Below are 17,630 nucleotides of genomic sequence, written 5' to 3'. Positions count from 1 at the left end.
AGAATTTAACTGTGAACCTGTCTGGCTCAGAGATTTTTTGTTTTTCGTTTTGGTTTTTTGCGGGGGTGGGGGGAGGTGATTTTTTTATTACTGTTTCAATCTCAATACTCATTTTTGGTCTGTTCAGGATCTCTATTTCTTCCTGATTCAAACTTGAGAGGTTGTGCATTTCCAAAAATGTATCCATTTCCTCTAGATTTTCTAGTTTGTGTGCACACAGGTGTTCGTAGTAGTTTCAGATGATCTTTTGTATTTCTGTGGTATCAATTTTAACATCTCCTTTTTTGCTTCTGATTGAGCTTACCTGAATCCTCTCTCTTTTTTTCTTGGTTAATCTAGCTAGTGGTCTATAAATTTTAGTTTTTCAAAGAACCAATTTTTTATTTCATTGATCCTTTGCATTGTTTTTTTGGTTTCAATTTTGTTTAGTTCTGCTCTGATCTTTGTTATTTCTTATCTTCTGCTAGCTTTGGATTTGGTTTGTCCCTGTTTTTCTAATTCCTTGAGGTGTGACATTAGGTTGCTAGTTTGTGATCTTTCTGTCTTTGTGATGTAGGCATTTAGTGCTATAAACTCCCTCTTAGCACTGTTTTTGTGGTATCCCAGAAATTTTGATAATTTGTATCACTAGTATCATCATTTCAAAAAATTTTTTAATTTACATCTTGATTTCATCATTGAGCCAAAGATCATTCAACAGCAGGTTGTTTAATTTCCATGTATTTGTGTGATTTTCAGAGGTCCTCTTGGAACTGATCTCTAATTTTATTCTATAGTGGTCTGAGAAGATACATGGTATGATTTAGATTTTTAAACATTTATTCAGATTTGTTTTATGGGCTAAGAATATGGTCTATCTTGGAAAATGTTCCGTGTGATGATGAGAAGAATGTATATTCTGCAGTTTTGGGGTAGAATGTTCTATAAATGTCTGTCAGGTCCATTTGTTCTAGAGCCATTTAAGTCTAGTGTTTCTTTGTTAATTTTCTGCCTCAATGATCTGTCTAGTTCTGTCAGTGTAGTGTCGAAGTCCTCCACTATTACTGTATTGCTGTTTATTTCTTTTCTTTGGCCTGGTAGTATTTGTTTTATGAATCCGGGAGTTCCAGTGTTAGAAGCATATATTTAGGATTGTTATATGTTCTTGTTGAATTGATCCTTTCATCATTATATAATGACTTTCATCTTTTTTCTTTTCTTTTTTTTTTTACTATTGTTGATTTAAGGTCTCTTTTATCTGATATAATAGCTACTCCTGCTCACTTTTGGTCTCCATTTGTGTGGGATATTTTTTTCCACCCCTTTACCTTGAGTCTTATGAGGATATTTGTAAGTCAGTTTCTTGAAGACAACAGATATTTGAGTTGTGTTTTTTTTTATCCATGCCACCAAACTACCTCTTTTGAGTGGGGCATGTAAACCATTTACATTCAAAGTTCATATTGATATGTGAGATACTGTTCCAGTCATCATATTGTTTCTTACCTAGCTGCTTTGTATTCTCCATTGGGTTACTGTTTTATAAGAGCTGAGTTTTTTTACTTTTGAATGTTTCTATACTAGTGAGTATTGACCTTTCTTTTCAATGTTTAGAACTCCTTTGACCACTTCTTGTAAGACCAGTCTACTGGTGACAAATTCCCTTAGCATATGCTTGTTTGGGAAAGATTTTATTTCTTCTTTATTCATGAAACTTAGTTTTGCAGTATACAAAATTCGTGTCCAACAGTTATTCTGTTTAAGAAGCCTAAAGATAGGACCCCAGTCTCTTTGGCTTGTATGGTTTCTACTGTTAGTCTGGTGGGTTTTCCTTTATAAGTTATTTGATGCTTTCATCTCACTGGTCATAGAATTTTCTCCTTCACATTTGTTTTGGCTAGTCATTAGACTGTCATCTGATGAATATATTCCTTGGTGACGTCCTTTTTGCAATGATTTTCCCAGGTGTTCTTTGATCTTCTTGTATCTGGATGTCTAAATCTCCCTCAAATAGGTTTCCAGACTTTTTGATTTTTCTGCTTCTCCCTCAGAAATACCTGTGATTCTTACATTTGTACGTTTTACAGTCTCATATTTCTTGGATACTGTTCATTTAATTCCTTATAGTTTTGTCTGGGTTAATTTGAAAGCCTTGTCTTCAAGCTCCAAAATCCTTTGTTCTGTTTGGTCTAGTCTATTGTCAAAACTTTCCGCTGTATTTTGTAATTCCCTAAATAAGTCTTTCATTTCCAGATGTTCTCAGGTTTCTGTTGTTGTTTTTGTTTTTTGAGACAGAGTATCACTCTGTTGCCCTGGTTAGAGTGCCGTGGCATCATCATATCTCATTGCAACCTCAAACTCCTGGGCTCAAGCGATCCTACTGCCTCAGCCTCCTGAGTAGCTGGGACTATAGGCATGCGCCATCATGCCTGGCTAATTTTTTCTATATATATTTTTAGTTGTCCAGCTGATTTCTTTCTATTTTTACTAGAGATATGGTCTCACTCTTGCTCAGGCTGGTCTCAAACTCCTGAGCTCAAACAATCCACCTTCCTCGGCTTCCCAGAGTGCTAGGATTACAGGCGTGAGCCACTGCACCCGGCCTGTTCTTGGTTTTTAAAAATATCTCTTTAGTGAATTTTTCATTTATGTCCTGAATTTTTTTTTATTATTTCTTTGTGTTGGTTTTCAACTTTCTCTTGTATCTCATTGAGCTTAACTGCAATTCATATTTTGAATTCTTTATCTGTCATTTCAAACTTTTCCTTTTGGTTGGGATCCATTGTTCGAGAGTTAGTGTAATCCTTTGGGGGTGTCGAAACAGCCTGTTTTTTCATATTGTCAGAGTTCCCATGCTTGTTCCTTCTCTTCTGGAGAGAATATCACTTCTTATTTTTGAATTTACTATCATTTGGATGGGATTTTTTGGGTTTTTTCTTTTCTCTCCTTTTTGAGGATATGAGTATATTGTATGTTGTGTTTGGTGGTTTGGCTTTGATATTGGGTGCTTTCAGGAGACCAGGGCCCTGTACAAGTTCCTTGGCTACAGAAAGCTTTTGTGCAGTGGTTTTCTCAGATGCTAACTGTACTAGAGACTTACTGGGTATATGAATAGACTCTCCACTTTCTACAGTACTGGAATTTCAGCAGTCTCAGGAAGTTTGTCTCATTCTCCAGCACTATGCCTTCTGACAGCTAGTTTTAAATCAGGTTGTACACTTCAATCTCCAAGGCCAGGCCAGGCATGGTGGCTCACATCTGTAATCCTAGCACTCTCGGAAGCTGAGGTGGGAGGAACACTTGAGGACAGGAGTTTGAGATCAGCCTGAGCAAGACCCTGTCTCCACTAAATAGAGAATAATAGAAAAAATTAGCCGGAGGTGGTGGTGTGCACCTGTAGTCCCAGCTATTCGGCAGGCTGAGGCAGGAGGATTGCTTGAGCCCAGGAGTTTGAGGTTGCTGTGAGCTACACTGATGCCATAGCACTCTAGTCCAGGCAACAAAGACTATGTCTCAAAAAACAAAACAAAACAAAACAAAAACATAAAAACCTCTCCAGGGCCAGTAGGTGGCACTTGCAGGTAAAAGCCAGCTGTAGCAGAAGCCAGTGGGTAGATGTTCGAAATTTGTTTACAGTGAGAGGTTCTCTGTTGTCTCAGGCGAGGACATACTAGTCTGCATCTGAAAAGCGATCCACTTTCCCTATCATGCCGTTAACGTGAGGCTCATGACTCTCTATTCAGTCAAACCTTGGAGAGGCCACGGTGTTGCTGAGATCTGCAGAAAATGCCTTTCTGATGGTTCCCTGCCTTAAATGGTTTTTGAACAATCTTTTCCCTCAGCTCAAATCAGACAGCTTTGTGACTTGCATGTTCTCCTCTACAGCGAGCACCGCTGCACCATGTAGAGAGGGAGACATGCACTGCTTTTCAGCTCGTACAGGTGTGTACTCACTGTGGTGTTGCTAGCAATTTAGGTCAACTGGACCTCAGACCCCTGGGAGAGTGTTCAAGTGCCAGTGGTGGTGGACCAGGTCAGGTAATTCCCAGTGCCCAGATTCCCTGGATGGTGTGCTTGAGTCCTGGGGAAGACTAGACCAAGACTGGGCTAGTGAACTTGTCCTCGGGCCTCTCTGGGTTCAAGTGCAGGCTGTGAAAGGGAGGGGTGGGGTGATCTCCTGGTCAGCAGAATGCTCGGGGATAGGAAGGCTGAGTCACTGCGAGCCTGCCACCAGGTAGAACCCCTCTTCCCAAAGTTTTGGTTCTCATACTCTTCAAGACCTAAGGCTCCCATTCCCCACCACCCACGAACCAAATACATACCAAAAGAAAACTCACTTGATCCTGCTAGTCAGGAATAAATGACTCACAGCATGGCAGCCTCAGGGTAATAAAACTTTTTATATATGGCGGCCCAGGCATGTAAACACTTTCCAATTAACCCAAGCCCGCAGTTCTTCACTATATGCCATTTCCTGTAGAATGCATCATTTTGCCATTCTAAGAGATTGGATATTTACGTTGCTTCCATCCAAGCTATACTCACCAAACTTGAGCATACATAATTTCATGTATGAAAGTCGGCCGGGCGCGGTGGCTCACACCTGTAATCCTAGCACTCTGGGAAGCCGAGGTGGGCAGATTGCTTGAGGTCAGGAGTTCGAGACCAGCCTGACCAAGAGCAAGACCCCATCTCTACTAAAAACAGAAAGAAATTATCTGGCCAACTAAAAATATATGTAGAAAAAATTAGCCGGGCATGGTGGCGCATGCCTGTGGTCCCAGCTCGGGAGGCTGAGGCAGTAGGATCGCTTAAACCCAGGAGTTTGAGGTTGCTGTGAGCTAGGCTGACGCCACGGCACTCACTCTAGGCCGGGCAACAGAGCGAGACTCTGTTTCAAAAAAAAAAAAGAAAGTAGCACACAGTATCTAAGATAAATTCTCAGAGGCAGGATTTCCAATTAGAATATATACATTTGTATTTGATAGATGTTGCCAAATTACCCTCTATAAGGAAAGCCACTGCTAACATAATATTTGTTCCCTTATAAAACTTAAATGACGTAATACAGAATCAAATTTCTGGATGTTTGTCACTCTAATAAGGAAAACAGTATCTTACGGTGGTCTGTGTGAACTTCTTTTATTGAGGGTGAGGTAGACCAGCGGTCCCAACCTTTTTGGCACCAGGGACCAGTTTCATGGAAGACAATTTTTCCATGGACTGGGGGTGGAGGGATGGGATGCCATGGCGGGGTGATCGTGCAGAGCTCAGGCAGTGATGCACAGCCTGTTTCCTAACAGGCCATGGACAGGTACCAAGACGCAGCCCAGGGGTTGGGGACAGCAGAGGTAGATCATTTTTCCCCGTGTTTAAGAGTCATTTGTATTTCTCACATCAATTTCTAATATCTCTCTTTATCAGCCTGTTGTCTAGGATATGAATTGTAAAGGTTTCTTCCGGGTTTGTCATTTCACTTCATTTGTTATTTGACATGTAAACATTCTTAATTTTTACATAAGTTACAATTTTTTTGTTTTATGGCTTCGAGATTGAGTCATATTAGGTAGACTTTCACTGTAGAATTAAAGAAATATATTAAAGAAAGTAACAATCTTCTGTTTTACACTTTATTTTAAATAATTTACAAAGAGTTACAAAGATAAAGAGTTCCCTTATACCTCCTTTATGAAAGAACTCCAGCTAATAAATTCAGAAGAAATTAAAGGACCAAACATTATTTTACAACTTCTAACAAATACTGGGTCTAGACACTCACCAGTGACTACTAAAAGCAGTAAGTAAAATGCTGGTGAGAAACCCTGTAATGGACAAATGAGGCTGACAACACCTAAATCTGGTTGATCTTAACAACACAAAAAGACAACTAGACATTTAATTTCCTCCTAATAGTCTCTATGTCTAAAAACTAGTGTATAAGCAGCATAGGAGCTAAAGAGACACATTACTAGATCATGAAAATATAATAAGCAAAACCTACAATGTGGGAAATGCCACAGGACAAATGACCCTGTTTCTTTAACAAATTATCAGAGACTAAGAAGATCAAACTGTAACAAATTAAAAGAACCGTAAGGAGACTTATCTAATATGTGTGAATCTTTTTTTGATCCTAATTCAAACAAACCAACTCGTAAAGAGACACCTATGAAAAAAATCAGAGAAACATAAACACTGGCTATATATTTGAACTAGGAATTTTTTGTTAAGTTCAAGTGTGATCATATTTTATGGGTTTTAAAAATCTTTACATTTCAGAGATATTTTGAAGTATTTATCACGAAATGACATATCTGGAACTTGCCTTAAAATAATCCAGCGAGGGGCGGGTGTGTAACGCAGGAGGGATGCAGCAAGACAGACCTATGTTTATGTTGACAGCTGTTGAGGCAGCATGATCAGTATGTAGAAGCTCATTATGTTATTCTAATTTTGTGTATATTTGAACACTTCTACAATAAAGAGTTTAAAAACTGAAGTCCTGACCAATTTTCTGGAGATTTTTCTCCATAAGAATTTTGATGTGGCAGAGAAACAGCCACGTGCTTCAGCTGATGCCTTAGACTGACAGGCCAGCCGGATACAGAAGTAACCATGTGGACAAATAGGTGGGCTCCACTGGAACAGGGCTTCATGAAGGATACAAAGATGTCTAAAGTATGACCTGTGGCCTAGAAATGTTCAGGAGATCCAATAAGAATTACTTTTGTGGTTTTCTTTTCCATAAAGCTAAGTCTCCTATGTTTTACAGTTTATAAAATAACCCCCATTTATTGAGCACTTATAAACAGAGGCACTGTGCTAGGAGGAAGACCATAAGAGTTATGAAGTGGTCCCTGTCTTTAAGAAATTAATTCAAACATTCATCAAGTCCTGCACATGTGCTGGGCAATTTGCTGGAGATTCAGAGATGTGTACAGACAATCCCTCTTCTCTAAAAGGGTCTAAAAAACTGCAACTAATGGGACAAAATTCTAGTGAATCAATGTCCCCTTGGCCTTGAGTAAAACACACTTACCTCAGTTCAGATACTCTTTGATTAACCCAATCTAAATTATCCCTAATCTAATTACTAAAGACTCAATAGAGGATCTGTAACCATAGGAAATATTAGTATTTGTTTGATTAACCTGGAATCTTAATTCTTAAATGGTTTATACAATTCAGGCTTCATAACCAAGGATCTAATTAGACAGTTGCCCTCTTCTGGTAAATTTTAATACTACAGTCTAATTCAACCAAATACCGGACTCCAATTACAGAAGTACGCTCCAAATGACTCAGTTGGGAAATGCCCAGGCATAGAAGGGTTTCTAGAGCCAGACAAAGCTAACACCAGAGAAAATACAAAAGGGGTGTGAGGGTGGGGAAGAGGAGAAAGGATTCAAATAAATTAGTAAATATTATGATCAAAATTAAATAGAATATGAGAGGTTATGATGATTCTCATTCTCTATTATCCTCTCAACTCTGCCACTTTCAAGATATGATCTCGGGTAAGTTCTCTGTACCTCAGTTTCCTTACCCATAAAATGGAATAATATTACCTCCCCCTTAGGGCTACTGTGAAGACCAAATGAGGTAATACACGTGAGGACTCAGACAGCGTTCAGCACTGTTGTTATTCAGGCATCAGTTCACCCATTCGTGCCCCCACCTCCCAGCATACATCAAGTTCCTTTACTAAATGCTTTCATTGAGCTGGGTTTTTTTTATTATTTCAGCATATTATGGGAGTACAAAGTTTAGGTTACGTTATATTGCCTTTGCCTCCCCCTCCTCACCCCAGTCAGAGCTTCAACTGTGTCCATCCCCTAGACGGTGCGCATCGCACTCATTATGTATGTATACACCCATTCCCTCCCCCCCTCCCATCTGCCTGGCACCCGATTAATGTTATTCCTATATGTGCACTTAGGTGATGATCAGTGAAACCAATTTGATGGTGAGTACATGTGGTGCTTATTTTTCCATTCTTGGGATACTTCACTTAGTAGAATGGGTTCCAGCTCTATCCAGGAAAATACAAGAGGTGCTATATCACCATTGTTTCTTAGAGCTGAGTAGTATTCCATGGTATACATATACCACATTTTATTAATCCACTCATGTATTGATGGGCACTTAGGTTGTTTCCACATCTTTGCAATTGTGAATTGTGCTGCTATAAACATTTGAGTACAGATGTCTTTTTTATAGAATGTCTTTTGTTCTTTTGGGTAGATGCCCAGTAATGGGGGATTGCTGGATCAAATGTAGGTCTACTTGTGTTTCTTTAAGGTATCTCCATATTGCTTTCCACAGAGGTTGCACTAGTTTGCAGTCCCACCAGCAGTGTATGAGTGTTCCTATCTCTCCGCATCCATGCCAACATTTATTGTTTGGGGACTTTTTTTTTTTTTTTTAAGACAGAGTCTTGCTCTGTCACCCTGGCTAGAGTGCCGTGGCATCAGCCTAGCTCACAGCAACCTCAAACTCCTGGGCTCAAGCAATCCTTCTGCCTCAGCCTCCTGAGTAGCTGGGACTACAGGCATGCACCACCATGCCCGGCTAATTTTTTCTATATATTTTTAGTTGTCCAGCTAATTTCTTTCTATTTTTAGTAGAGACGGGGTCTCGCTCTTGCTCAGGCTGGTCTCGAACTCCTGAGCTCAAATGATCCACCCACCTCGGCCTCCCAGAGTGCTAGGATTATAGGCGCAAGCCACCGTGCCTAGCCTGTTTTGGGACTTTTTGATAAAGGTCATTCTCACTGGAGATAAGTGATATCTCATTGAGCTGTTTTTATCATCACATTTCTCAATCTCACATCACCTTCCTCTTCCATATGATTCTCTAATTAATGTTTGTCTTGTCTGCTAGGCTATAACTTCCATGGGGGCAAGAACCATACCTGGTTTTGCTCATCCTGCATTCCCAGCATTCAGTGCAATGCCTGGTACTCAATGAATTTGTCAAATGAAATTGTAGTAAAATTCTCAGTTACTCTTATGAATAACAGTATTTAGTATGTACCAAATTGTGCCCCCCCCCAACAAAATATATGTTGAAATCCTAAACCCCAGGTACCTGATTGAGAATGTGACCTTATTTGGAAACAGGGTTGCTGCAGATGTAATTAGCTAAATAAGATGAGGCATGCTGGAGTAAAGTGGACCCTTAATCCAATGTGACTGGTGTCCTTGTGATATGAGAAATTAGACACTGACAGAGGCAGAGATTGGAGTGATGAAGCTGCAAACCAAGGGACACCAACAACTGCTGGCCACCACCAGGAGCTGGGAAAAGGCAAGGAAGAATTCCCCCTGCAGGTTTCAGAGTGAATATGATTCCAATGACATCTTGATTTTGGACTTCTAGCCTCCAGAACTGAGAGACTATTGATTTCCATCATTTAAACCAACCAATCTGTGGTACTTTGTTATGGTGGCCCTAGGAAACTAAAACAAGTACCAACTCAATGGCTTTGTTTGGTCTTTCAAAGTTATGTATAGTGACTTTTCCTCCCATGTCCAAAAAATTGTTTGTGGATAATACATTTTTAAAAGAAACTATTAGGACTGGCTTTTCTCCCACATTCTCAGTAACTTTGTTTTTTTGTTGTTTTTTTTTTTTTTTTTTTTTTGAGACAGAGTCTCGCTCTGTTGCCTGGGCTAGAGTGCCATGGCATCAGCCTAGCTCACAGCAACCTCAAACTCCTGGACTCAAGCGATCCTCCTGCCTCAGCCTCCCAAGTAGCTGGGACTACAGGCATGTGCCACCATGCCCAGCTAATTTTTTTTTGTATATATTTTTAGTTGTCCAGATCATTTCTTTCTATTTTTAGTAGAGACAGAGTCTCACTCTTGCTCAGGCTGGTCTCCAACTCCTGACCTCAAGCAATCCTCCTGCCTCGGCCTCCCAGAGTGCTAGGATTATAGGCATGAGACACCATGCCCACCTCTCAGTAACTTAACGGTTTTAATCCATTTGGGTTAGTCCCAAATTCCAATCATAGGCTATTTCAACAGCCTTATTTTTTGTTCTTTATTCACCATGCTTTTTCTGGCAACAAACAGAACTAAGTTTTATATAAGTACTCATTAACAACATAAATTAAAAACAAAAATTATTACTGAATTAAGATTTAAACAAGCTAGACATCCAAAATAGCACCTCATAATGATGAGAGGAAATTTTCTATAATATACTTTAAACTTTGGGACATAAATTCACCTTTCACCCATGATATATAGGAGAGAATTGTAAATAACTTGACTTTTTGTTCCTCTTCACACCTTAGAAGTTGTTAAACTTCCTAGTTCACCATGGCAGTCTAATTTAGTAAATCAAAGAGGTTTGAGATTCAAAAACAAAGACCTTCACGATTGCTACCACATTTTAGTATGAAATAGCTAAAATGCATTTTTGTATAAACAAAGCATCTAATTGCCTTGCTTTATCTTTAGAAATTAGACACAATCTTACAGTGAAAATGGTTGAGGCAGAGACATGACTCACTGTCCTCCGCAGCCCAGATGGGGAAAGTGTTGAGGCGTCGGTCCCCTCCAGTGCCATCCTCTCATGCTGCATCACACACACGCTTCCCCAAATTCTGGAAACTGTCCATGTGATTTACAAAAACTGCCTTGGCAGCCTAGATGAGATAAGCTAAAACCTACTTTAACTAGAAATGCGACAGAAAAGTCAAGACTCAAGACTCTTGCATATTCCCATAAACTCATAAAAAGGACAATAGGGATAAGTTATACCTATTCAACCTTTGGTAGACAATGCTATCTAAAAGGTTGTTCCAATTCATGCCTGCAAGGGTCAGTCACAATGGCATGAAGACCAAGGACCTCAGGGAATGGTAGATCCTCCAATTTAATTAAGTGTAAGTTCTGAATAAAAGAATAGTAGAAACGTAGGAAAGGTACTTTATATAGAAAGGAGAACTCACCAGGGCAAAACTTTGAATATGTAAGAGAACTAGGATGTGGCTAAACTGAAGTGGAACAGAAATAAAGATCAGCCTGTGATGCTAGATTCAAAGGACAGCTAGTACCTGGGAGAGATGATGGCGTCTCCTCCAGCCCTCCCCCCCAGCCCACAAGCTACAGTCCAGCAGTGAACAGTAACCAGGAGACTTGCACAACCCTGACAGCTCCGTCACAGGTGACCACAGTGTGTGTAAGGTACACACTGGAAAGTAGGGGAAAGGTACACCAGGCAAGGGTCTTGGAGAGCAGCTGCAGTGTAAGGAAAACTGACAAATTCCTCACAACAGCAGAAATTAGCATCAATCCATACAAAAGGAATTGGGGGAAAGAAAAATTTGAGGAATCTAAAATACCAATTTATATTTTACAACACTTAAGTCAACATTACTAACCAGGAATTAATATACAAAATACAAAGATAAAAAAGATATAAAGTCCTGTATCTTGTTTACAAGCATAGAGAAGTGAGTTTCAGGGAAGTTTGTTCCTAACCAAAAACAACCTATAGTGGTCACTGACTTACGTTCTCTAAAGAAGTAGGCTGGGCACAGTGGCTCATGCCTGTAATCCCAGCACTTTGGGAGGCCAAGGTGGGATAATTGCTTGAGGACAGGAGTTCGAGATCAGCCTGGGCAACACAGTGAAATCCCGTTTCTACAAAAAATAAAAAATTTAGCCAGGCATAGTGGCACGTGTCTGTAGTCCTAGCTACTTAGGAGGCTGAGTCAGGAGGATAGCTCGAGCCTGGAGCCCGCCCAGAAGTTTGAGGCTGCAGTGAGCTATGATCGCACCACTGCGCTCTAGCCTGAGTGACAGAGCAAGAAAAACTCGGGATTGTGCAGGATTGTTTCCTCTTTTACTCCTTCTATATTTTCTACAGACTTAAATATTTGGGTCCTGACCGGGCGCGGTGGCTCACGCCTGTAATCCTAGCACTCTGGGAGGCCAAGGCAGGTGGGTCGTTTGAGCTCAGGAGTTCGAGACCAGCCTAGCAAGAGCGAGACCCCGTCTCTACTAAAAATATAAAGAAATTATATGGACAACTAAAAATATATATATATAAAGTTAGCCGGGCATGGTGGTGCATGCCTGTAGTCCCAGCTACTCGGGAGGCTGAGGCAGTAGGATCGCTTAAGCCCAGGAGTCTGAGGTTGCTGTGAGCTAGGCTGACACCACAGCACTCTAACCCGGGCAACAGAGCGAGACTCTGTCTCAAAAATAAATAAATAAATAAATATTTGGGTCCCCATCCACTCCCATCTCCCACCTGTATCTTTCCTTCTCTTTCCCACCCAGATCTAAGACCTAGACACCACCATTTTAGGTTCATTCCTTTAAGTTCAGCATCATCCTCTCCACTCTGTCTTCCCTTTAATTATGTATCTCTTAAAAAAGAAAAAAAAATCAACATTAAACCCTTAAGCATGGTCCCTTATGTAGAGACTTTGAAACTTTTGGCTACAACCCACAGAAATATATTTTACATCTGGAGCCAGTGCACACAAAAAATCATACCTATAAAACCTACACATAAGTTCCTCAAAACATTTATCCTTACTACATGTGATAAATGGATCTTACCCATTCTACTCCACTTTTTCAATGCCGGTGACCCAACTCACAGTTTGAAATACATAATAAATGAGGTACATTGATTCATTTCTCTATGTAGCAATAAGGAAGTAAATAGCTAAGAGTTCTGCAGTCCTGGATTCAAATACCAGCTGTACCACTTGTAAGCTGTCAAGCTTTCTGCCTCAGTTTCCTTGTCATAGTATAAGAGAAGTGTTTATCTCAAAGTTAGAGATTAACCAAGACCATCCATATAAAGCACTTGACCCATAAACAATATAGTCATGTATTGCTTAACAATAGGGATACATGGGTCGTTAGACAAGAAATGGGTTGTTAGGCGATTTCACTAGGCTAACATTATAGAATGTACTTACACAAACCTAGATGGTATAGCCTACCACACACCTAGGCTATGTGGTATAGGCTATTGCCTCTGGGCTACAAACCTGTACAGCATGTTACTGTACTGAATGCTGTAGGCAATTGTAATACAATGGTAAGTGTGTGCACCTAAACATAGAAAAGGTACAGTAAAAATGTGGTATAAAATATAAAAAATAAGGCCAGTTACAGTGGCTCAGGCCTATAATCCTAGCACACTGGGAGGCCAAGGCGGGAGGATTGCTTGAGCTCAGGAGACCAGCTTGAGCAAGAGCAAGACCTTGTCTCTACTAAAAATAGAAAAATTAGCTGGACATCCATGGCACACCCCTATAGTCCCAGCTACTCCAGAGGCTGAGGATGGAGGATCGCTTGAGCCCAGGAGTTAGAGGTTGCAGCGAGCTATGATGCCACTGCACTATACCCAAGGTGACAGCGTGAGACTGTCTCAAAACAACTCTTTAAAGATGAATTGTTTAAAAAAAAAAAAATAGTACACCTGTGTAGGACTGAAAGTTGCTCTGGGTGAGTAAGTACATAGTACGTTGAATATGAAGGCCTGGGACTTTACTGTACACTACTGTAGACTTTATAAATACTGTACACTTAGGCTACACTAAACTTACAATTATTTTTTCAGTAATAAATTAAACTTAGTTTACTGTAACTTTTTTACTTTATAAACTTTTTAACAAACACATTGTACAACTGTACAAAAATATTTTCTATCTTTATTCCATAAGCTTTTTTCTAAATTTCTAAGTTTTAAACTTTTTTGTTAAAAACTAAGACATAAACACACACATCAGCCCAGGTCTACACAGGGTCAGGATCATCAAAATGTCACTATGCAACAGGAATTTTTCAACTACATTATAGTTGGTTTTTTTTTTGGAACAGGGTCTTGCTTTGTTGCCCATGCTGGAGTGCAGTGGAGTCAACGTAGCTCACAGCAACCTTAAACGCCTGGGCTCAAGCAATCCTTCTGCCTCAGCCTCTCAAGTAGCTGGGACTACAGGCATGCCCAGCTAATTTTTCTATTTTTTGTAGAGACGAGATCTTGCTGTGTTGCTCAGGCTAGTCTTGAACTCCTGGCCTCTCGCCTCGATCTCCCAAAATTGCTGGGATTATAGGCATGTGCCACCACACCTGATCTATCTCCATTATAATCTTATGGGATTATACCTTGTATATGTGGTCCATCATTGAAAGAAATATCCTTATGTAGCACATGACAATAATCAATAAATGGCTTATATTAGTAATAATCATAAATGGTCCATGGACATTTTTGTGTGTGTGATGGGGTCTCGCTGTGTTGCCCAGGCTAGTCTCAAACTCCTCGGCTCAAGCAATCCTCCTACCTCAGTCTCCCAAGTAGCTCAGACTATAGGCATGTGCCACTATGCCCAGCTTTATACCACGGTAAAAATACACATAAAATTCATCATTTCAGCCATCTTAAAGTATACAATTCAATGGCATTCACAATGTTGTGCAACTACCATTACTTCTCTAGTTCCAGAACATTTTCATCACACCAAAAGGAAACCCCATACCCATTAAGCAATCATTCTCCATTCCTCTCTTCCTCCCCAGCCCCTGAAAAATACTCATCTGTTTTCTGTCTCTAGGTCCGTGGACATTTTAAATAATGAATTAACACTTGATGGAACAATTTTCTAAGGTAGAATGAAATATTCTTTGGAGTCACTCGTCCTCTTTAGCTGAATCTTGGCTCAAACGACAAACTTCCGCTAACCATTGTTCAAGTAAACCTGTGAGTCACTTTAGACAATTCTGTGACCTTAGGGTCAGAAATCCCTCTCCCTTTGAGTAATTAGACCCATGCTAGGTTATAGAACACACTCCTGTGAATTTTCTAACAGTAGGATTCCCAGCCTGCCCAGCACTGTGGAGTAGACCACCTTCTATGTATGTAAGATGCAGAATGAGCAAGGCCCTAAGATGTTTTCTCATCACATGGTGGAACATCACCAAAAAGAAAAAGAAAGAAAAAAAAGAAAAAAAAACAAAACCCCCAAACCTCCAAAGAGTTGAACCCACAGAAATAAATCCTGAATGTTCATTCTTCAGTCTGCATTTTGAAACTGCTTCTGAGGCTCCAAACTTTTTTGATCAAGGGGTAAAAAAAAGTGAACCTGGACACAGAACTAGAAGTCCATTTCTTGGCTTTAGGATGTAGTTTCATTTTCTTTTTGGCCTCTGACCCTCTCACACCCTTCCTTTAGGGTGTGGAAGGCTGGGCAAAAATAACTTTGTTCTTCCCAGAGTCTATTTGGCCCGTGGTTCCATACCCCTTCAGGGCAGTAACAGGGGCAGGCAATTCCAGGCAACACAGTTTTTCTTCCAGAAGGCAGAAGGCTTCTTAGGCCAAAGAAATAAAAGTCACCAAGACACACAGAAGACGTAAGACTGGAAAACAATGTCTTTGGCCCCAGATGTAGAAGCCAGCAACTTTTGTTTATTTATTTTAAATAAAATCCAACGCCATTCCCAATGCAAACAGGCAGCAAAGTCTTGTCATTTTCCACTCTCCCTTCACCCTGCCTCTGCATCCTACCCACACTGCTTCCCCACCCACGGGGCGAAAGCTGGACACGACTCAGGCACGGACAGCACTGGGTCAAGCCGGCTTTTTTGGGGGGTGGGGAGAGCGCCGTGTCTCTGAGTCCCAGAACCCAACGAGCCTCCCTGACTCCCTCTGACTCCCCGAGCAGCACCCGGGGGTCGCTTTGTTGCTTGGGGCCCGAGGATGAGAGTGGGGGTAGGGTTAGAGTGAAAGAGGAGGGTTTTGGTTTTGTTTTTTATTAAAGAGACCGAGTTTTGCTCTCTGTCGCCGCCCAACCTGGAGTGCAGTGGCCCAATCATAGCTCACTGCAGCCTCGAACTCCTGGACTCAAGAGATCCTCCCGCCTCAGCCTCCCGGGTAACTGAGATTACAGGCCCACGTCACCACACCCGGTTGGAAAGAAGGCTTTAACAAGCAAGTTAGCCCATGAAACTTCACATCGCGAACTCCCAGAACTGTGCCAAATTTTGGAAATGTCCTGAGCTAGAGTGAGGTTGACGTGGACAAAAGAGAATTACAGCTCTCTGGGGACCCCGGTCCTCCCGCAAGTCAGTGACAGTGCGGGTCCTCTTGTCTGCAGCGAAGCATCGCCCCACAACTTCAACCCAGACATACCGAAAACTGGGATCTCAACAGAAGGGACGACCCAGGAAGCGTCACTGCAACAAGAGCCCAGGTGATCCTCATCGTGGGCAAGTTGGAGCCGCCCGTGCCTCGAGCATCCCGCCCAGGGCGCTCGGGCAAGAGGGGCTCCAGGATCCCGCCCTCGGGAGAGTTCAGTGACCGCGGTCCCATCCACGCGAACCCCGGACGCTCGAGAAGAGCGTGCTGGGAGCCGGGAGGACCCAGCGAGGGCGGCTGCAGCAGGTCCCCGGGTGGAGAGGTCGCTGCCACTCAGGACGCCCAAACTGCGCCCCACGCACGGCCCTTGCCCAGACGAGGCCGCGGGCTGGGGCCGAGGGCGGGGTTCGGAAGTCGCAGCACTCCGCTCCCTGCGCCAGGAGTGAGGCAACTCCGGGAACTTCCCGGGCTGGCGCGCACTTCCCGCAGGCACCTCCCCCGCGCCCCGCGCGCCCGAGCAGCCCGCGGGCACACTGACCTGAGATGGTCTCCTGGTAGCCCTTGGTGAAGAACTGCATGGCCGTGGCCGCCCTCCAGGGCGTCTTGAGCAGCCCTTGCCGCTGGGGGTCCTCGCCCAGGGAGCGCAGGATGGACGAGTAGGCGGCCGCCAAGTTAGGGAGGTTCAGCTCGTTATCTTCCTCGCTGCGGGGCCGCTCGCCCTTCCAGCCGTCCGCGGGCTGGGCGCTCTTGGCCTCGGGCCGCGGGGACTTCTCCGCCGGCCGGCTGGGCCCGGGCCGCGGCGGCTCCCGCTCGGGGAATCCGTTGCTGCACCTGGCGCCCCGCGGCTTCTCCGCCGGCGCTCGCACTGGGCCGTCCTCCATGGGCCCGCCGCTGCCGCTCAAGAAGGACCCAGGGGCGCTTCAGGGGCTGCGACTAAACTTCGCCGACGGCCGCGGACGAGGGGCTGTGGCTGGAGTCACCTGGGGAAGCTGGACGACCTCTTCAAGTCACCCTCCTAGCCAGGGGCCGCTGCGGGTCAGAAAGCCCAGCGCGTCTTTTTTATAGGGCCCGGCGCCTCGGCCGGCGCCGCGGGGCGTTCCCATTGGTCGGCGCCGCCTCGCGTCACGGCGCTCGCCCCGCCCCGCGCCCTGCCCCCCGGGGGTGCCCCGAGCAGGGGCGGCGGCCCCGCCGGGTGCCGGGAGGAAGGGCTGGGGGCCCGGGCCAAGGCGCCCACACTCCTCCCGCGCCGGCCCCCGGGAGCGGGTTGGACTCCTCCAGTTGTTGCGGGATGAAGCGAATACGAAAAGAGTCAGGCGTCCAGGAGCTGGAAGCTCGGCGGGGGCAGACACGGTCTGAGCGCCCGGTCTGCCCTCTCTCCAGGCGGAGAGGGCGCTGCATCAGAAGTGCTCTGGCCCCCTCGCCCTGTGAAAGACCAGCAAACAGGTGGTCTTGCCCTGGACGAGACCGAGTTAAGCCCTTGATAAGAAAACCAACTCTTAAGCATTTATGGCAAGAGAATAATGTGACTTGAAACTCTT

General features: G+C 43.3%; 1 protein-coding gene across 2 annotated transcripts in view; it reads right to left on the bottom strand.

Moving 5' to 3' along the window:
- The window catches only part of GCH1 (GTP cyclohydrolase 1), a 50,764-nt gene extending 33,643 nt beyond the window's left edge, over nt 1–17,121 (bottom strand). The window contains exon 1 of one of the 2 annotated variants that reach the window (XM_045566836.1): nt 16,631–17,121. In XM_045566836.1, the coding sequence (XP_045422792.1) occupies nt 16,631–16,973 (343 nt within the window). In that variant the 5' untranslated portion in view covers nt 16,974–17,121. The remainder of the gene's footprint in view (nt 1–16,630) is intronic. The other variant, XM_045566840.1, reaches the window with a different exon arrangement.
- Nucleotides 17,122–17,630: the final 509 nt, after the last annotated feature.

The sequence above is a fragment of the Lemur catta genome, chromosome 1 (assembly GCF_020740605.2).
Source record: "Lemur catta isolate mLemCat1 chromosome 1, mLemCat1.pri, whole genome shotgun sequence".
Taxonomy (NCBI): domain Eukaryota; kingdom Metazoa; phylum Chordata; class Mammalia; order Primates; family Lemuridae; genus Lemur; species Lemur catta.
The sequence above is the reverse complement of the archived record's forward strand: the minus strand, read 5'-3'. Positions and strand labels throughout refer to the sequence as shown.